The sequence below is a fragment of the Meleagris gallopavo genome, chromosome 4 (assembly GCF_905368555.1).
Source record: "Meleagris gallopavo chromosome 4, MGAL_WU_HG_1.1, whole genome shotgun sequence".
NCBI classification, from domain to species: domain Eukaryota; kingdom Metazoa; phylum Chordata; class Aves; order Galliformes; family Phasianidae; genus Meleagris; species Meleagris gallopavo.
In genome coordinates this window covers 5,349,774-5,371,904 of record NC_139407.1, presented here as the reverse complement: position 1 = coordinate 5,371,904, position 22,131 = coordinate 5,349,774, and the positions used below count along the sequence as shown (strand labels likewise).

The 22,131-nt window shown below is 39.8% G+C and overlaps 1 protein-coding gene across 5 annotated transcripts in view; it reads right to left on the bottom strand.

Annotated features, from left to right (window-relative positions):
* The window catches only part of PALLD (palladin, cytoskeletal associated protein), a 180,942-nt gene that overhangs the window by 2,369 nt on the left and 156,442 nt on the right, over positions 1-22,131 (bottom strand). For 2 of the 5 annotated variants that reach the window (XM_010709482.3, XM_085222049.1), the window contains 10 exons: positions 20,538-20,673; positions 17,628-17,729; positions 17,015-17,065; positions 15,350-15,571; positions 10,040-10,189; positions 6,637-6,731; positions 3,766-3,898; positions 2,680-2,887; positions 1,854-2,019; positions 757-890 (listed from right to left, as the gene is read on the bottom strand). In XM_010709482.3, the coding sequence (XP_010707784.2) occupies positions 757-890; positions 1,854-2,019; positions 2,680-2,887; positions 3,766-3,898; positions 6,637-6,731; positions 10,040-10,189; positions 15,350-15,571; positions 17,015-17,065; positions 17,628-17,729; positions 20,538-20,673 (1,397 nt within the window). Of the gene's footprint in view, positions 1-593; positions 645-756; positions 891-1,853; positions 2,020-2,679; positions 2,888-3,765; positions 3,899-6,636; positions 6,732-10,039; positions 10,190-15,349; positions 15,572-17,014; positions 17,066-17,627; positions 17,730-20,537; positions 20,674-22,131 lie in introns of all 5 variants that reach the window. The other 3 variants (XM_085222050.1, XM_085222047.1, XM_085222048.1) reach the window with 2 other exon arrangements.

The window sequence follows — 22,131 nt, the reverse complement described above, 5'->3', positions numbered from 1 at the left end:
GTTACCTTGACTTCTTGGCATTGCTTTTTACCTTTCCTAGTATCAGTGAGAAGGTTAACAGCGAGGTATGTTTCTGTGCTCTAATATTACAGTTGTGCTCTCATATTACAGTGTCAGCCTGTTCTAGGGTTACTGGCTGTAATGGGAAAGGAAATCAGCTGGTTGCCATTGCCACCCCCTGAATCCAGAAGAATGTTGAGCCAAGGTTCTAATTCCCAAGTCTCCCTATCACTGCCACCCCTGAAAACATCTGCCTTTCCCATTTTCCCACTCATTTGTTCCTGTTATGAGGAGATTGGTAATGAGATTTTAGTTTAAGAAAATGTTCACTGTGTAAGGGGCTGCTTTGGAACCCACTAAGTAGTTAGGCCTTTAGGCCTAACTACAACAGTTCTAATAGTTGTCACAGGTGTACTGTACACTAAGGTGAAAAAGAATACGAGAGGTTAGGGAAGTGCTAACAGTAATAATGATCCACAAGTCATCTAATCATGCCGTTATCTGTTGTTAATTAGCTATATTTAATATACTAAGCAAAAACAGAATGCATGCATGCTTGTTTTGTTTTGGTATCTGAAAGATGGCGGAAGTACTTTGACAGAGCATTTGTTGTCTTGATGTGGATCGTTATTATTGAGGAGAAACTATAAACAAAAGAGAGAGAGACCAATGTAAATGATTCTGTGAACAAACTGACACTTGTAGAACTGTTGCTTTTGAGGGATTAATGAGGTCACGAAAAAGGAAGTCACTTACTATAAACATCCAACCTGGCAGTGCAAGACACAATCCCAGCTTCATTCTTAGCTGAAACGGTGTACCAACCAGCATCCTCTTTTGTAGCTCCCTGAATAAGCAGGCAGATGTAGCCGTAGTTGTCCTGGTGCATGCTGAACAAAAGGCAAGTTGCAAATTACTACTTAAATTGAAAAACAGAGCAGACATTTAGTTGTCATTATAAACAGTCCCCATCCTAGTTAGACATTAAATATATACTCTACTTTTAATTAATGCAAAACTTCCTCTGAAATTAGCAAGTGGTAAATGAAACCTTCAATAGGCTTGGAAATTTGGCAGTTGAATATCCTGTATTAAAAAGAAAGAAGCAAAAACCACCCAAAGCAGCTTCTCTTTCAGAGTGACAGATTAGGACATCTGGAAAGCAGATTTACAGAACTTATCCAGACTTTGTGGGGACAGAACACAAGACCTGACTTGAGAAGTGAAGTACTGAACTATTTGTAGTTATTTAGGACAGCAATAATTTATTACAGTGCCATGTCAGTATTGAGTTCCTTTTCTTTCGATACATCGGGAATTTTCTCTTAAAAATTCCTACAAAACGTTGTCAACTATTGATGACAAACATACAGATTTTAGAAATAAAATATATATACATGTGACTTTTTTCCACTACCCCTATAGCATGTCCCTGTAAAGATGTGTGGGGTTTTTGTATGATTTAAAGGCTAACCCAAAGCTAGTTTCACAGAAGCTCCCATGTTGTAATAGCAACACTGAGCTCAACTTTTAGCTGCTTTTGTTCCCAGAGAAACCATGGGAAAAGGGGAAAAGTGGAGTGCTAAAGAATGGAGGTGATGGAAGTGAGATGCTGCAGTTGCTCTGAACTAGCATTTACTGGGGAAAAGTGTGCATAAAGCCACTGTCTCATGGAGGAGTAGGTTCCATGCAAGTGGATATAATAAAATTTTGGGCCACAAGTACTACAGTAACTAGTTAATATTGTGCTGCTCACACAAAGCATTCTTATGACCTTTTAGGTTTTCACTTGTATACCAGGACAAATCATTAATGAAGTTAGGAATAGAAAGATAATTCTCAGACAACCTTACCTCACTCTGTCAGTATTGTGTGTGATTGACTCATTCTCTTTCTTCCAAAATATCTGAGGTGATGGTTCCCCCGAGATTCGACACTCCAGTCGCACTGGAAATCCCTCAGTCACACCTGTGTTCTGTATTTTCTCTATAAACACAGGTGCTTTGTGTACCTCCTTAGCTGTGAAAATAAAGATTGCAGTATTGCTGACGCTTCTGTGTATATAAAGGAACAATCTAAGAGGCAGGCAAATTTGGTGTTGTTTTCATTAGTTACAAAGCCTAGCCCCACTTCATCTGAAGAAAAGTCACATTTAATAAAAGAAAGGGGAGGTCTAATAGAGTTGAGGATTTTCCTCCTCCTTCCCTCCAGCCATTGGAATAGTTAAAGTGTAGAGCTTGATAACTAGATTCATTGGCTGCACTGTGCTTGTAAAGCAGTGCTCCTTCATCCTCCATAAAAGGATGAGCCTTTAAATGTAGAAGAAATACTCTGCCAGCTGGCTGGAATGGCATTAATCTAACGTCCTGTGAACCATATCATACTAGCAGACATAGATATGGGTCTGCACGTATTGCTGTGGGGGAAAAAAAGAAAACACAACACATGGAAGTAAACAGTTAGCTTTGTGGCCTCAGCTGTGCCTCAGGATGAAAACAACCCTCTTTTCTTCACAACGTACCCAGTGGTTCCATGCCACAAAACAAAACATAAATGTATCACCTTAGAGATACGATACAGCTCTGTCACTGGTTTCCTCTTCCCATTCCCCAGCCCTCAGCCACGTTATTTAACAGCACTTAACTTTTCTACTTTACACTTTCAGCACGAAGATGTTACCTGCAACAGTGAGCTCCAGGCTGAATGTATTTTCTCCAGCTCGATTGCTGGCCACGCAGGTGTAGATTCCCGCATCCCTCGCGGTGACAGGTTCTATGATCAGGGAGTGCACCCCGTTCTCACGCACCAGCATTTTGTGAGAGCTGTCAGGACGAATGGGTCTTCCATTTAGCTGCCAGCTCAGGTCTGGTGTTGGTAATCCGCTAACCTTCAGTGTAAACAGAATAATGGGAAATTATTTGCCATGCAAAAACAGTGAAGGAGTCCTGACTCATTACTTCAGAAGAGTTTGGTTTTCTTTGCTAATGCAGGTATACCACAAGATTTCAAGAACTAATTCTATCTGAATTACACATTGACTCAGTTGCATTATAATTTGCTTGCTTTCTCGCCAACTCCCTGAATCCCGTGGTGTCTTAAAGGCGTGACTGAAAAAAGATCAGTGTTAAGATATGCTAGAATCTAAACAACAATTCATTGCAACAAAAGGTAGAGTGACACCTTGTATCTTTTCCCATCATTTGCTCTTCACCTGGAATGAAACAGTATTCCTTTCTCAACTAATTTCTTGTCAAAAACTTGCAGACAAAAAGATGTTAGCTGACTAACCATTGAGCTCTGCACTCCATTTCATTGTATCAGTCTGTTTCTGTGAGTCCTGCACTACTAAAAGCCCTGCCACCTGGTGGGGTACTGCGTGAAAACAGCTTCTCCCAAGTAGACCATCACTGAGTAAACAGAAGCTTCTGTTAAAGTCACAGAGAGTCTGAAAGTAACAGAGGATGGAAACTGAAGTAGTAAAAAGACTTCAAAGCATGCTGTCTTTGTAGTGTGTGCTGCTTCCCCCTGCAGCCAAAGGAGATGCATTCCAACATTCATTTTTCTGTTAGCTGTCAGGTTTGCCTGAAGCAATTCCCTTGCTGAGGATGCAAGTTTTTATTTGTCAACTCTTGCTGAAAAGCAGTGAGATTAATTAACCTATTGACAATAGGTAAAATAACATAAAAAAAAGTATCTCATCCCACTTGGTTTCTGACTCTGCCGAGGTTACAGAGAGGTGGCTGCTGGCCTGTGCCTGGCACTTACCTTGCAGTCCATCCTGCAGAGTTTTCCTTCTTGAACAGTCAGGTCTCCAGGGGCCTGCAGAAAATGGGGCCGGAAGAATCGCTCCTGGATTGGTTCATTTTCATCACCACTGTCCCTCGATCGAGACCGCGGCCTTAAAATACCAGGAGACAGCAGTAAGATATTGATGCCCACTATATATCAGAAGAGGCATCTCAAAAAATCTAGAAAACAGTCTTGCTACAGAATAATTACTTGTAATAATCTTATATTTGTACACAGACAGAATGTTTTGTTTAGTCTTTAAATCACTGAAATACAAATTAAAGTTGGCAGGCTTTAGAATATAGCTTCAGTTCCTCATTTTTGGTGTCCTGTGTGCTTAACCCCACCCTGTTCTGCTATCGAGCAGCATTCACACTGCCCCTGCAATCACCTTTACCCTTCAGAAAACAGTGAGTGGGTGAACAGGTGGCACTGAAGGGTAAAAGTCTTCCTGCACGCCACTATCCACTGCTGTAGCTGCAGAAGGCAGCAGCACTGAGGGAAGGCGGGGAGAAAAAAAATTACACCCAAGGAAGTGGAAAATAAAGAGGCTGAGTTTGTGATCAAAGCAGTTTTTTAACGGTAGGGGCTTTTTCTTGAATCGTTCCTTAACTAGGTCTTCAAATTACAGGTCGAAAAGGAAAGCTAAATCAGCACACCCTTTAGTATCAGAAACTAATAATGTGTCTTTTTTTACATCTTTTACAAAGTAATCCTAATATATACATTTTTAAACCTTCCTTACTTCTCATGCATTTTAAGATGATCTGCTCAGAACTCAGAAGCTGCATGCTGTGAGATCACTCTGGTGATGCAGCACTGAGTGCTGTGATGTGGGGGCCTGAACCTTGCACGCCTCAGATGTTTCAAAACCCACTCCCCAAGTAAGGCTGAGAAGGTAATTTTTGCAAGCAGAGCAAGTTTCAGAAAAATACCACGTGAGAAATGAAGTGACGTCAAGAAAGCATGCCTTAAAATGGCAATGAAGTAGCGAAGGTAACAAAACCAGAGCTCTGCCAGAACACACTCTGTAAGAGATCTAGTACTTCAGGAAAAAGCCTGTCAGCAGCATAGAAAGTAAGAATGTTCATTAATAATTACTATAATTACTTGTCATAGAAATTGTTGTTGCTCTTAAGAAAAAAAAAAAAAAAAAAAAAAAAAAAGCTTACAGAAAAAAAATTGCTGTAATGTAACAGGAATATTACTTATCAAAAGTGTATGGAAATGTGTGACCAGTTGTAGAGCAGAGCACATTATTGTGGTCTGTTCCATTAGAAAAGCTGTGGTGGTGGGAATCTGTCACAGGAATGTGGTACATGCTGCTCAGATTTCATCAGTTTGGGGCAGAACTGGATGATGGGAGCAGTGGGAAAGTCCACGAGACAGAAACAGTGCTGAAACAGACCTCCTGAAACTGTGCAGGAAATAAGAATTCCCAGTACTCGCTCTCATTTTAATTAAACTGCTATATGCAAATGTCCTACAATTCCTTTCTCTGCTACACATCCAACCAAAACTGCCAGAGTGCTTGCAGCAATTGAACAGCAAAATAGCAGCTGTGAGTGGCCTCAGATTTCAATTGCATTTGGCAAGATTGCAAAAACAGGGCTCCCCCCTGTTATCCGGGGCTCTGCCTGCTGCAGGAGGAGGTCTGCATTTTATCCTTCACAAAGACACAGAAGTGTCAGCTGCTCCATTTTCCCTTGCTCATACCTATTTCCCTCCCTCCACTCCTCCCTTTTAAAAATGTTTCCCCTTTCTCACTCTTGTGCATCAACTAGTTTGGCTGAAACCTGACTCTTCCCTGCAGCTTTTCCCTTCGTGGATTAACACAGACTTTTCTTTTGTACCCATTATTTGCAGGTGCATGAGACAGTGGGCAGCACTTTCAGGACAGGGGAAGTCTGATTTGCTCAATGTAGAAGCCAGGTGAGATCTGTTCAGCAGCCTCATCTCATGACACCCCCCAGTCATCAGAGCTGGCAGAGGATGCCTGTATGTCATGTCGCAGCTCTGCAGGACGTAGTGTTGCAGGGGGCATCTGAGCTCCTTTGCTGCACTCTGACAGCAGGAAATTACCTCTGTCCTACATATGACAATTGGGCAGTACTGAGATTCTGTAGCTGTTGTGACCGTTAAGCAAATCACAGCCCTGGTTACGGCAAAGGCCTGAAGAAGAGCCCTCATGCTCCCTTGAAAGCAGCTCTGTTCGTGTAACCAAAAGGAATTTTTTTGTGTTGTCTGAAGATGTCTGAGCTGTGCTAAATACCCTCATAAATGCTTTGGGCAACGAAAAAAAACATATTGAGAGGAAAATTCCCTTATATGGTCCAAAAACGTAAACCGAAGCTCTGTATGTGAATAATTGCAAACTCACTAAAGATAAGTTTAATGCTTTATATCTGACTCATAATTCCTGCTAAGAACCTGAAATGAAATCACTGAAATAGCAATAAACTCTGTGGCTTACGGTTATTTCTGCTGTTTCTGTTAAAAAATGCTTACTAACACTGCACACTGTACAGGCTCCCACTGCACTGAGATGTTGAACATCCACAGAAGCAACAATGGCTTTCCTCACGGCTTACAGTCTAACCTGTGGACAGTGAACACCACAAAGAAAGGCAAGGGAGACAAGCAAAGTTCAAGACACTTTAAAGCTATATTATTTCTGACATTGCCCACTAGTTTCCTATTGTGCAAGGTTTGCAGAGGTTTTAGCAGTGGGGAGGCTTCTTCCTGTATGCCACACTTCTAACTTGCCTTCTTACTTCACATTCTTCATCACAGCAATTTTGCAAATCAGATATTGTTAAAAGAGAGAGAAAAAAAAGCATCAAGTACCTTCTGATATGAGGCTGGCCAGGAGGTGTCCAAGGGCTGCGGCCTCTCTGATTTACAGCCTGAACCATCAGCCTTCCTGTGCAGCTTATTCTGCCCTGTAATAACGATGAAGAGGAAGACAATTAACTCAGACTGAACTCATGTAATATTAATACACGTTTAACCTGATCTCTTCTTTGTCGCCCACCTGTTACAGAGCCTGGAATATCATCTCTTCTTTCACAAAATCCTTTAAAATCATTTGTCAAGATACCTTCAGATATTAAACTGTTTTATCAGCTTGCAACTAGGAACAGACTGAAATAACTGTGACTCGTTAAAACATTCCACCATCTACTTTCTATCCAGTTTTTACATTTTAAAAAAACCACCACCACAGCACAAAACACCAAGAGATAGCAGCACCGCTGGCTGTAAGCCGTGCAGTGAGCTGACTGAGCCTTCAAAAGGCAAAGACCTTTTTGTCACTGCTGGGCTGTCAGACGTGATCCTCGTATCCCAATTCCATTCCCATGACCCCTTTAGCCCAGAAGAAAAACTGTAAAATAAACCATTGCACATGACCTGACATTTCTTATGCAAAAGCTTTTTTGTGTTACCATTAAAAACACCTGGAACAAGTAGATTTCTATTTTAGGCACTGCTGTATATTCATTTTATTCTGTCAGGTGATGAATTAATCCTATTTTGAATAACTTCTGGGTATCTCGACACATGAAGGCATCACAAATGAAAACACAAAGTCCTGGAAGGAATTTGGATAGTAAAGAACCAGCTGGAAGCCCTAGATTTGGAAAAGTTATGGGATGAACAGGAAGGAGCAATGGATATGGGAAATGGTTCATGGGAAGACGACCTAGAAAGCAAGGGAACTTGAGAAGGGACCTCTGGGTGCACACTGCAAAGAAGTAGAGAGAATTAAATAAAAGAAGGTGAAAGTAAGGACCTGGCTTGAGGTCCAATAAGGACCATGCTTAGAGCTCATGGCAAGAGATCAGTTAATGGTTGCAACTTTTAAGTAACTGCCTGAACCAAGCAAGATTTTATATTTTTCTAGATCTGAGATCAGTTTTCTCTGGCTCAAGTTAGATGGCAAGTTGTACTGCAAGCCCCAGCAGCATTAGAATTAAATTCCAGCTCGCTCCACTTCACGCTGTAGGCAGTAGTGCAGCATTAACTACCACAGATAATTTCTAAGGTGCATCAGCAAGTCATCTTGCATACATAAATTCTGTAGTATTCATGCAGATAGTGTGACAGTGTAAACCAGCAGAGTTTTAATGAATTAAATCCTTTGCTTTAATAAAATAAATTAATTTCTAACAGCTACGAACATGCCTTTTTGCTGTGTAGTTTGATAGTCCTAATAGCAATGACCAAAACACAGCACCATCTAGCAAGTATCTGCCAGTCCATCAGAACCCTGATGTCAACTCCCTTATGTTTACATATTCTGCTTTTCTTAAGGAAAGGTTGCCAAATTTGCCTAACTTTGTGATAGCTTTGAGACATGGACAACTTTCCGTTAGGATTTAGGAAGCTATGCCAAAACTATTTCTACTTGGGATGACTTAAAAGAATTGGAATCCAGATATTTTAGTGCAAGAGGCTTGTACATGAACTCACAGCCCTTCTTTGCCTCCACTGTGCTGTGAAATATGTAGTAAAAGCAAGCTAACAGAAGAGGAGCATCTTCGTTTGGGAAGCACACCGTGAAGAACGAATACAATGGGCTTGATGAAATAGACAGGCTTTGTTTTGGGGATCTAGAAAAGGATGCTTCTGTTGTTTGTTTTTTTTCCCCAAAGAGGAATGAAAAGCACAAACTGTTTTTTCCATCCCCAAAACTAGGGTCATTACAAAAACATCTCAGGTTAGCACATTTACATTAAAACACTGACAGATTTGTGTCACCAATGACAAGAGCTAATGATTTAGGCTAGTTCACTGGTGTGTCATCAGATGAGCTTTATGCAGAACAGCTTAAAAACTAAGGCCTAAACATGCATATGTGAGTTACTCAGGGACAGGTGTCAGTGTCCAAATAGAAGGGTACTTTATTCACCAGCTTCTTTAAGATTTTAGATCCCACAGTAAAACTACAGAGAGAAACCCTATGCATGCACTAACACAACGTTTATAGGAATACAGGTAGGATTTGTATCCTACGTTGAGCACAATTGGTTTTTTTGTTTTTTGTTTTTTTTTTAAAGTCATTTTAAAACTTGTGGTGAATTTGCACAACTTAAAGGGCACTGAGCATTATAATGCAATGCTGCTTTTTTATACATAGAAGTTCCCAGCTTGAAGAATTCCCCTGGCCATATGCTATTTATTTCTCTTGTTAGTATATATAGAAAAAATGTTCAGACTCTCTAGATTTAAGTTGTGCAGTCGGTAGAATCAGGGATCTAAACACTGTTCTTTCTTGTCTCTGTATAGAAAAACACACTGCAGTAAGGGCAGGACTGACAGTAAAAAAAGCAAGGCAAAAGTGTCATGTAACCTAGCAACATCATAACACAGCACAATACTCTTAGATTAAGCTCCTTCTCAGTGATGGAGGTTATTTCACAGTGTAATTCCACTTGCAGTCGTGGTCTTGGCAAGCTATTTGGTGCTACAGAAGAAAGTAATTCGTTATATCCCTAAGTTATGTTACTGCCTTGGTTTCTCACATGCAAATAGTTTTCCTTGATTTGCTTTGCTCTGGGAAAAAGTGGATTGAGAAAGTTAGTTCAGTAGGATGCTTGAACAGCAACTTTAGTTAACCTCCAACGCACAGAGTTCTGTTGTATATCTCAGCTCTTGTTTTGGGTCTGTGAAGAACAAAGAATATTACAGATCCAGTAACACTTTGCATTTCAGAACACAGTGTTTAAGACTCTGGTACCAACACAAAAGACTCTGCACTCTTCCCCAGTAAGCACGGGAATTGTTTGTTGTAGAGCTGCGATCCCTGCCTGAGGTGCAGTGCACTCCAATTCACTTCAAAGAGTTGGCCTCAGTCAGTAAGAGGTGTCATGAGAAGAAAACTGAAAGCTTAGCAGCCAGATTGAGTTACTGCTGGTAAACTTGACTTTTTTTCCCCCCTTGTATAATACATATGGTATCCATACTTGGTTAAGATACCTAGATGCTATCTGCTGAAACAAATGGTGGAACAGTGATCAAACAACAACACCCGTTCCCTCTGAAACCTCAAACCTTAGAAAAAAAATCGCTGTTGAGTTGCTAATCTCTGGGAGATAGAAAGGTCCCACCCTACTGATGCAAGATGAAAACAGAAATCTAACTTGCATACTTGGTGGTGACTTCATCATTTAATTAAATCACGCATACGTAAGGTTCTGAAGATTCATGTTCAGAAGCATGTTTGCTCTGGAGCCAAACCTTCATTTACCTGTGGGTTAGCAGCCATAATAGTGTAATTCCCATCATCATCCAGGGTGGAGGCTGCAGTATGCAGTGAGCAAGTTCCATCAGGTTCTCTTTGAATTCGGTAGTGATCACTTCTCTTAGAAATTTGCTTCCCATCTTTAAACCAATAAATCTGCAGGGAAAAACAAAGCACGGCTGGTAAGAGGTAGGTGCTCACCATCATCATTTCTCAATTTACAGCGCTACCAAATCTTAGCTGCTGAAAACTTCTCTGGTTGGCAATAAAGGAATGGATCCAGCCTGCAGAGGTGCAGAACCACAACTCCAGAACCACTTCCTATAAAATCCAAGTTCCAGGATAGCAGTGGCTCAGGGAGAAAGGCCGGAGTGTGAGCACCCGTCTCACAAGTTTTTAGATGTGCATAAGTGTTGTGCTGAGCCCAGACAGAGCAGCAGCTGAAGAGCTGAAAATAAATGTCATTGCAAAGGAAAGTTCCAGATCAGATTAATAACTTCACATTTTTGTTTCACTTAAATCCGACGAAGCTGGAGGAAGAACTTAAGAAAGCTACTGCTTTCCTTTCAGAAAAGGAAAACTTAATCCAAGGTAATTATCAGAACAATTAGTTCATTAGTAATGATCTCACTGCTGTAACACAGTGCTGCTCCATCCTTTGCACCCACATGAGGCAGTCAGCAGCAAGCTGCTCTGTGCTGCTGGGTTAAGATACCTAGATGCTATCTGCTGAAACAAATAGTGGAAGAGTGATCAAACAACAACACCCGTTCCCGAGTGGCAGGACCAAATCCCACAGCATAACCCCAGTGTGACAGACATCCACAGGAAAAGGCAGCTTTACAAAGCAACAGGAAATACTTCGAGTCACTCAGTATATTGACAGCCCTTAATAACTGTGTGCCAGCAACAGCAGAGTTCCAAGTTGTACAGCAAAGTTAAATAACCTCTCAAACAGAGGTCTCTTCCATTGCTTTTGATACATAATTTTTTTTCTCTGGCTGACCCAAGATCTGATCTTGATGAGCCAAAAAATGATGTATGTAGAATAATATCTTAACAGTAATCCATAAATTACACACACATACGAAGACCACATATGTGATTTTAATGCCTTAGACTTAAGGCAGTAATGATAGTAAGATTCACAGAATCACAGTCACAGAATCGTAGGGGTTGGAAGGGACCTCCAGAGATCACCGAGTCCAACCCCCCTGCCAAAGCAGGTTCAATTTTGACTTTTTTTTTTTTTTTGCATCATATTTTAAAAACAAGGAAAACCCTAAACTGAATTCTGTGTGTTAAAAAAATAAGAGATGCACGAAAGCATGAAAACTCACAGAGGAGCATGTAGGAATATCACAAAGTGCAGTCAGCTCCCCAGAGCAGCACCTGCACAGGACAGCACTTACTGTCGTTCCTGAAGCACATTCTCCCTAAAGCCAGCACCGTTCTGTACTTCCAGAGCCTCTTGTGTGGACACCCACTCACCACTTAGTGCTGGGTGTACTTCTGAAACCCTCCTGTCCACACAAGCAGGCCTCACTTCTCTTTGAAGCAGCATTAGTTGATATCAAGTTCCCCAGTAAAACTGATCTCACACATCACGAGGCATGAAGAGAGAGGGGCTGAGGGTTAGCTCCTGCAGGAGGTGGCTTTGTGGCAGAGCCTCACTCAGAGTACCTGCAGGCACCGACAGACCTCTGCTCCCTGCAGACTGTGCTGCACTCCCTGCAGACAGACTGTGCTGCACTCCCTGCAGACAGACTGTGCTGCACTCCCTGCAGACAGACTGTGCTGCACTCCCTGCAGACAGACTGTGCTGCACTCCCTGCAGACAGACTGTGCTGCACTCCCTGCAGACTGTGCTGCAGGCGTCCCTGGGGGCAGCAGACACAAGCATGGGGGCTGCCACTTGGCAACATTTCAAAGCTCTCCTACTTTCACATGGGGATAAAATTAACTAAAGTACATTTCACTAAAACACAATGGAGAACGTTTGGGAGAGAATGAATGGAAATTTCCTTTAAAAATTAATTACCGTGTATGTTTTTTATATTAACAAGCATTATGTGTAACTAGAAATGATTTCATTTCCTCAATAGCTGGTTATACTTGTTTTCCATTTTGTCTGTCAGCAGGCTTGCAAAGACTCTATGGTGCTAACAAAAGATTTGGTAATGTCTTCTCATCTGCTGACAGAGCACTTACTGGAGATGCAAAAGATATTTGATCACTTATATACAAATCATAATGGATGTTGGTAACAGTGGAGCTGCAAAAAAATGAGTTCTAACTTGCATGCTTTGTATGTGTCATAATGCTGCCTGGAAATCTAGTGCATTAAGCAGTAATTATTCAATAACAATGCACTTATCAGAAATATCAGGAGACGTGCCAGGAATTACTACACGGAAATGCATGCAAATATTAACTGAACCAGCTATCCAAACATCATGCATATGTTGTCCCATACTCATTTCCATTAGGATCTAAAAGCACTGGCATAAACTGTTTTTACTTAGGTGTAGTAAGTGCTTATAACATGGTCTTCATCTGGCCTGGAATTTATAGGTAAAACACTACCACTATTGGAGACAATGGTCCTTGTAGTAAAGCATTTTCTTTCTAGGATCCCTTTTAATAAATGTAGCAGTAAACTACGTAAGCACTGAGCATCTGGATTGCTTTTATTTGTATCAGATCTTTGACACTGATGTGTAATGATTGGAAATACAGTGGAATACACACTACAGAAGGGTTTCTGATCTTAAGCAACACAGTCATTTTTAATCACTATGAATTATATTCAGCCTCATGTAGAGAGAGCAGTACAAGCTTTATGCGACATTCAAGTCTCAATTAACCTTTCGTATGGCATTTTCCTAATTCCAAAGAGAACTATCCCTTAAAAAGAAGTACTCCTCAATCCCTCTTGCATTACCACAAATTCTCATTTTAATGATAAAATAGTTTTACATGATGCGGATGGTTATAACAAAAGGAACCTCAGATTTAAAAAGTCATATTTATGAAGACAGAATTTGCACATCAGTATTCAATTTACACAGCATGTTCAGGGGAAAAAATAATCAAGCCAATAACCCTTCTTTAGAAAAATCCCTCATAATGAATGCCAGATTTTAGAAACACTACAGTCCTCCCCAAAGCTGTTCCTTGGCAGAGGTGACAGAATACTTAGAAGGGAGGAGCTTTAAGTTAGTAAATTATTTCCAGCTTTTCATTTGCCAAAGTAAAGAATTTGTTCAGGGGCAACACTTCCAGCTTCAACAAACTACAGCAGAAGGACAGCCCTCAACCACTGAGTATGTTATGTTGGCACACTCGGTCAGGGAAGAGAAGACAGCCTTTGACATTTGCTTAGTCCAACTAACAAGTAGCTGTGCAACAGGCCTGAGGTTGGTTTCGTCCCAAGCAACTTAACAAATTGCACAAAGCATTTGCAAGTGAATGGAATAAAGGGTCACAGTCCCAGGTGCAAGAGCAAATCACTTAATGTGCATGCTTTGACAACACAGAAAAAAAAGAGTGCCGTATCTGATTCAGATTGTGTTCACATCAAAATACTCCTTCACAGGGCAGCATTTTAAGGGAAATACAAACAGCGTGGTTTCCCGACTGCGCAGCTGCTAATGCCAAAACAAGGAGAGTGAGGGAAAGAGGAAGAGGCATCCTCTTTCATCTGTCTTAAATTAGATTGAGATAACTGCGAGACTGCACCGTAATTGAAAAGTGTGAAAAGAAGGGAATGGTAACAGTTGACTAAGGCTGACTCATAGGAGGTCATTCAGCAACTTAGTCATAAGCTCCAGGCAGAAAGAGCACACCTAACCTCTAACAGCAATGAAACAATTTGTCTTCCAGCCTTATTCAGCACCTCAGACTCCTCTGAATGGTCATGTCAAAAATAATGCTGGACATCAAAGGGCTGGCTTCAGTCAGACTTCTCAGTGTTTACACTACTCCAGTTTGAAGCAGGAGTGCTTTTTTGATATGAGTACACTGATCACCCCTACTATACTGCAGTGGTTCGTGCTGTGAAGTGGTCTTGGAGTACAGAGTTGGACCTCTTTCAGATGAAACTAAGCCAGAAAGTGAGCTCCAAGCACACATCTAATATGCTGCATCTGCTTCAGTCCATAGGATGAGATTAGAGCCAGTCTGAAGTAAAACCTCCTGAAATACATGCAGAGATGGATATCTCGTTCTGCAGATTTGCTTCTCATGGTCTGTACTACTTGCTAGAGTAGATGCTGCTGTAGCTGTTGTTCTTTCTCCACTATTTGACAAAGTTGATTTCTCCTGTTACAGTTTGTGCAGTATCATACATCTATAGCATTGGGCATGTAAAAGCAGTTTAAGATTCTCAACACCTGTACAATTTATTCTAGGGAAGGTCTTCTCATTCTTTTCACATACCTCTTATATATCCAAGAGGTAAAAAAGAGCCCCTAGCCACAAGAGGTCACTGTAAGAATTGCAAGGACCTCAGAGGAACACACAGGCTTTGACAAGGCAGTCTGAGATGTTTGCCTAATCCATAACAAGTCATTTAATTGCCAGGTAATTTATGCAATGGTTAAATGTTACCTACCAAAGAAAGGCATTATTCCAGACTACTGACATCATACAGCTGGTGCTTTTACATTTGCAAAAAGGAAACACTTCCCAAGCCCAACCCTCCTTCAGAAGCTCATCATTATGAACCTCACCATCATGTCTCATCTTGCTATTGCGGTATGTGGGAGCTTATGGAATTTCAGTCTGCCCTTCTCTAGCTTTCAACAAAGTTTAGTCTTGTTAAAGTGTGTAGGTATAAACTGCAGTGCTGAAGAGTGCAGATACCACACTGGCCCCTGAACCAGAAGCAATATACCTCTGTATAAGCATGTTGCTGTACTGAAGTCAATTAACCCTTGTTAACCTGTTGTGATTGCTTTTGGAACCACAGTGCCAGCTCAGATGCAGACTTCTAGAATCACACTACATTTTGTGATGCAGATGTACCCTGAGGGAAACTGAAAGTGATTACTTCTAGGTTAAATAATGGTGATGAAGTCTCAAGAAAGAGAGATTAAGAACTAAAGCTTGATAGTAGATTTTTGTCTGATAAATCTAAATACATTCCACAATGACAAAAGCAACTGCCAGATTATCAGCCAGGAATCCCTCTTACCTAAAGAGAATGTCTGCTATTCCTGCAAGACACAACCCACAGGATCTAGGGGCTAACGGTAAGGTACTAACAAAGAGCTCTGCAGAGCATTTCTAGAACTGCTCACTCTCTTCTCTTACCTTTGGTTTTGGATTTCCTGTCACTTTGCAGGTAAATGTGACCGGCATTCCCTCAAAGATTTTGTAATGCTTCAGCTTTATCTCAAAATACGGTGATGCACTGTTATCAATAGGTTCATCTCCATGTTGCACCTCATCATCTGATTCCTCCACAGGAGATCTCTCCAGCCTGTATTCAATTTCACTGATCAATCTTTGCTCGAAGCTGGAGACTTTATATTCCTGTCAAATAAGAAAGGTTTATATTAACGTCAAGATTCAACATATTAAGATGTGTTGCACTATGATGTGTGCAAGATGTTTCTGTGATTGTTGTTGTTATTCTACTGATCTCTGACAATCCATTAAGATCCTCCATATAAAGGGATATGCGTTAGTATCTAGTTGCAGAAGGCAACTATAATCCATGTTTCCAACAACTTCCCTATGAAACAATGAAGACATCTGGTATGAGGCAAAAATTGTATTTCATGTTATCTTAAGATCTAATTTATAAGGGGAAAGAAAGCCATTGGTTGCTTTCAATTAAAAAAAGAAAAAAAGGTTATAAAAGTATTCCAAAGCAGTTCATAAAGACAAAAAGAAGCACAGTAATATTTCCTTCAGGGTACAGGCAGATTTAGGGTGGGTTTTGCTTCCAGATGGCCAGAAGACCATATGGTTCACATCTGCTGTTTGCACAGAACCATACCAGAGGCTGCACCAGAAGGTTGAAATGATTTTGTTTACAGTTGCCTGTAAAAATGAGAAAATGGCACCACTGCCATTCTTTACTCCTGTTACCATGGTTCCTCCTCTGGCTGGCCAAAAGTATCACTTCTTCCGTAGAAAGAAAGTTACTCATCAGAATATTCAAGATTTGCAAAGAGCAGAAAGTTTCATCTAGTGTGAAACAATACTGCTTGTTTAAATTTCCCAGGTACTGGGAAATATTACTGCGACACACAATTATTTACTTTCTTGAACTGTTCACTCAGTAAAACAGCCCAGTTTTGAATCTTAATGATAGCAAAGCTAATGCCAGAATGCAAGAAAGCTCAAGGCAGGAAAAAAAACCTATTTACTAGCCAATGACTTTCCCACTCTGCAGAAATTAAGCTCTCTTTTAGATGACCTTTGATCATTGTCTCTGATCTTTATTTTTTTTAAGACAGAAAATGCATCTCATGTGAAGTTTCCTTACATGTACCCATTTTTTGTCATTGATTCTAGTCTGGGAATGACATGTAGCATTTCTGCTGGCTGGTTACAGAACTAATCATAGCCCACAGTAAATAGAAGAGAGAAATACCTGGTTTTTTTTTTAGTGGTAGATTTCCAGTGAACAAAGGAATAAAATCAGATCATGAAATATAGATAAAGAGCAGTTGACTTAGATGCAAGGCTGTTAGTATCAGTATAGGTTAACATGAGAGCAGAAGGATACTGGAGCATGCCACTACTGCAGTTAAGCTGCCTGCAATCAATTAGGTTTAGAGATCATCTTTAACAACATAAATGGAAGGCATTCCAAATCTCCCCAGTTATTAATGTTGGTGATCTCTTGTTATGAACCAAGAACAGTAAAAGGGAAAGTAGACAGACAATAAAAAAACAACAATAATTAAAAAAAAATAAATAAAATCAACAACAACAACAAAGAAAGAAAAAGGTGAAAATGTTAACCTTTTGAATATCCATAGGACTCACTACAGAAGCATCAGTAGAAGAAACTTCCTGCAAGAGTAGAAAAAAAGATCAAGAAGCAGAAAGAAGACAGAGAGGTATTCATGGAAATGTGAGCGTATATGAGGAGAAGGTACTTTATGTGGTAACATAAGCAAACAAATGCTACACGTTTCCGAATTGCAGCTCTGGCATCTGAACAATGGGGAGCCTGCTGTACCTGGCCTTCCAAGCAGACTTTCCGTTACATTTTTGATCAGCATCCAAAAAGTGCAGATTACACACATAAAGACAAGACCGTTTCAAGATAGTAGATGTATTTTTTGCCTGGACAGACTTAAAGGGCAGGACAGAATAGGATAAATGGGAGAGTTTAAAGCTGACAGAAGACATTTGAGAACTCTCAACCTTATTCAGCATGGAAAAACTGAGCAACAGGCATGTGGTTCTCCAGTTTACTTTGCTGATATATAACGTATGACTTCTGTAATCAAATCTCTCCTATCTTGAGTACACTTACTGTCTTATGTAGGACTTTTAAAAAAGTAAATTGCTGCCTATTAAAGAATTTTATTTTTTAATTTTCCTATATATTTGTAGAGTTATGCAGCACCTGTATTGCAGGCTCCTCTTCTGGTTCCTGTATGTTGAAGACAGTTGCAGCACTGTCTGCTCCCAGCAATCGACGAGCCATTTTTTCTTCATATGTTAATCTCTGGACAAAAAAAAAAAAACAACAAAATAAAACAAAGAGCAATGGGACTAAGGGGAAAAGAAGAAATAAAGGTTTTTACTTCTCATTAAGAACTACATGGCAGTTAGCCAGCAAACAATGCTTTAAGTGATGTAAAAGAGAGCAGCAATATGCTTTTAACAGCAGTTTTTCTACCACAGATTGCAATGCTTTTTTTTTATTATTTTTATTTTTTTGCATTACAAGCAGCTTTTCTGGCTTAAGCAACCTCTGTCCTGACTCTGCCATTTGCTTTCATTCTCCTGCCAGAAACTTGGGCAGGAATGAGCAAAACGAACTACTTAAATCAGCATGGCCATCAAAAAAGCCTATGTCAAATCATCCCAAATCTTACTCCTGGCTGTTCTGCTACATTAGAAGCACACAGCAGAAAACTCTGTCAAAAATGCCAAGGAGATACCACTTACTCTATTTGACTGTTTTGTCAGAAATAAAACAGCAGTTTTATAGGAAAGTAATTTCTTTTAGATTTTTAATTTCTATTTATTCTTAGTCTTTCACAAATTAAGGAAACAACTTACAGAAGATGGAGTGGCAGTTTACATTCAGAAGGTAAAACAAATTAAAGGAGAACCTTAAGTGTAGAATTCAAGTTTTCCATTACTATTTTTCCTCCTATATTCAATAACACACTTCATGCATTCAAGATACATCCTTACAAACATCACAAAAATAAGCCAGTGAATGAAAGGCAAACAACTGTGGTTGGATACAAAGAAAAAATGAAAGAATGGAAAAAGCATTAGGTCCAGTTAATGCTTTCATTTCTTAAAAAGCCTTACTGAAGTTTTTTGTTTTTGTTTTTTTAACGTGGCGTTGCTAAAATAGGGACTCATGAAAACTAAGTACTAATCTCAGCTATCTTACGAGCATCTACACAATTAATGAACTTTCCTTCACTCTGATTTCTTCTGTGACCACTCCAAGTGCTCACAGCCATGAGGACACAATCAGAATCACCCTAGATAGGAATCTGCAAGGCAAAAGCTTCAAGGCAAGAAAGAAAACAGAATATATTGGCTTAAGTTCCCATATAATCTAATCACCTCATTTTTTTCCCCCTCCTTAGGCCACATGGGCTTTCTCAGGATATTCAATACATTTGTACAGGACAAGCATCTTTCTTACTTTCCAAAATAGGCCTAATAGTTATGGCCAGCTGATAGTTATGGCCAGCTGATAGTTATGGCCAGCACAATTAACAAATGTAAGGTTAGAAGAGTAGCATAGTTAGGATAGTATTTTACAGGTTTATAGTTAGAAAAACTATTGTGCTGGAAAGAGACAATCCAAAACAAAATGCTAATCCATATCTTAGGCTCGCAGTAGAAAACTCCAAAAAGAGGGATCTCCAGAAAGAGAGCCTTCCCCAGTGGCAGTCAGCCCTTAAATGGGGTCTAGGAGAGGTGCAGCCAGGCTCCATCCTTTCTGATCAGACAGCTGAATTGCCTTCACTTGTGCTCCCAGGGCTGACCCAGGCCTTGCCTCAGGTGATCAATCAGTGGTTCAGGCTGTGACTCAACAGTTCCCATACACCAACCCATCTCCTTTGAGAAAGAAATTAACCTCTACACTATGAGAGTGACTCTGCTTAACTACTAAAGAAAACTACCAAACCCTCTGCGGTCAATGGATAAAGCTAAGTATACAAGCACTAGTTACTCCCATCACATCATTGACCTTACTGAGAACCAGAATCTGGATGCTGTGGAGTAGACAGTTGGACTCAAGAGGTTGCCTTGAACTTAAACACTGTAGTCCAGATGTCAGACACTGTAGCAAAACTCTAAGTATGGCCATAAGAAACCTAAGCATACTACCTTTCAGTGAAGCAAAGATATCCAAGTCATTCCCAGGCCTATGCCTTTGAAAACATTTCATGGGCAAAACAGGGATGACAGTCTGCATTTTTTACATTACCTTCTTCTTAAAAGAGATTCCTGCTTCAAAGAAATTTAAATCAATGTCTTAATAATCAAGTCTTGAGAGAGTTGCTTCTTATCAGCTCTGAGCAGGAAGATTTTAGTATTTTATCTTTTATGCATATCTTAAAATGTACAAAAAATAATGGAGAACTTTACACCTGTGCATCTCAATGGTTTGATTTGCTTCCTCATTTTATTTCATTTCTTGTCCCTCAAGCAGATTGTTAGTGCCTGATAAAGTCTGTGAATTAGCACTGTAGGATAGTTTATACCCTATTGGTCAAATATAGTCCCCCACAATTGCAGTATCTAAGGATGGCTCGTTCCTAATAGGTTTGTTTCTCACAATGAACTACTTTGTCCCCCGTGATGCTCACTTACCACCCATATTTTCCCCTCTGATGTCCACCAGCTAGGCAAAAGGTAGAGTGGAGGCTGGACTGGTCAAGTAGTATGCATATGCTGTTTGGCCAGATGCCCAGTAGAGATAAACAGTTAAAAGCAAATTGTCTCAGAGGCTGAAAAATGCCCTGATGTACAGATTGTGAAGGCTTCATATGGCATTTCATCGCCTTTGAGATCTCCACTGCTTTGTTAAGTCCAAGTAAAATTGCTCAACCACAGAGGGAATGAATGACAATCCAAAATATACATTATTATTATTCCTTACAGAAATGCAGCTCTGGAAATCCAATTAAAAGGAATAAATATATAAAATGCAAAAACAGTCTATGCATATTTACTTTATATATAATTTATCTAAGATGCTACCCTTGGCATCCACTCCCCTTCCCCACAATATTTTCTGTATTTTTTGTTTTTGTTATTTCTATATTTTTTATACCGGTTGCCCGTTGTTCAAAAGGTCTTCTTTGAAGCGAAGTTTTCTTTCCAGATCCTGAATCACAGCATCCTTTGATCCTTGAATCTCTTCATCTGAGGCTATTCTAGCAGTTCTGCCTGTTTTCTTGGGAAATCCCCTGCAAAACAGTACAGACAAATTCATGAACTTTCCAGAAATCAGTGGTACTCAGGAATTACTGGATAAAATCCTGCCAGTGGTGAAGAAGAATATGTCATTGCGTCTTTGAAATTAGAAGTTCAGCATCTTTACTTACTTTGCTGTTCCTTCTAACTCACATCACTGATTCAATGGTTAGTTTAAGTACAGAGCTGAAATTATGCTTTATTTGAAAGTAAAGCATTGGTTAGAATAGGGCTCAGGGTACTATAGCCATGGCTGTAAACATCATATACTTAAAGAGGAAACAACAGCAAGAAAGCAAAGCAAGAGAAAACATGAAAGTGAAAGTGTGACCAAATAACTAAAGACAGAAGATAAACTAGGTTCCCACTAAGTACCATGTAGAAGAAGATCAGAAAGAAGTACAACAAGGTAGTTAATCATTAATTTCCCATACTATTTATTAACTAATTTCTTAGTTCAGACTTTCAATACCCAATACATAACTTCATGTTTATTCTTCATATCTCTGAACACACACCCGGAAGGCAACACGTTATTACTGAAAGAACAGCCATTCAAAAGTCTAGGTTATGTTCACAAGGACTAGTGTCATGTCCTTCAAGCAGTTTTCAGCAGCACTGTCTGCAACAGAATGGCATCCATGTAGCAGTTTGTATTCACTGGGCAAAATTATTCCTCACACCAGTCTACAAGTTCCAATGGTATTTCAGGATATTATGGAACGGCACAAGAAATATTTTTTTCCAGTCTGCACTACTATTAAATGCTTCTCAATAATGTTATGATAGTTCTACTGATGGAAATACTCGACAATGTTTTCTTCTACTGGAGATGAGCTTCAATATTAGTGGGTTTTTTGCTTGTTTTTCTGTTTTTGTTCTTTTTTTAGTGATTAATTAGGGGTCAGCCCATTATAAAAGAATGACTTTTGTGAAACATAGAATCAAGTCAGCTAAACTGCTGAACTCACAGATGATAGAGATGGAAAATTTAGACCAGTATGACAGGGGCAAACTTCTTCCCAATATACAACAGGATAAATTAATTACCAGCACGAAGATATTAAACTAGAATCATAAGGAGATAACAACATTTCTTGGCAATTGTTCAGTACTATGTTTCTTTATCATTCACAGTCAGATGAAACCTATTCCTCAGAAAGCATTTTCAATGGTAACCTTCACCAATAGTTAAAATTGAGCAATACATAAACACTGTCAAAAGCAAAACCAAAATGAAATGTACAGATTGAGAAGACAGTAACAGGAAACATTATGTCTAAATTCCTAAAACATTTCATACTCTGCTACTGGAAGTAAATTTAAAATAGGAAAACAGTTCTTGTAAAAAAGAACTTCATTTTTCACATTAAACCACAGAACAAGAGCAGACATGTGCCTAGTGCTGCAGAAAGCAGAGCACAACCCTCATCTTAGAAGTATTAAGCCAT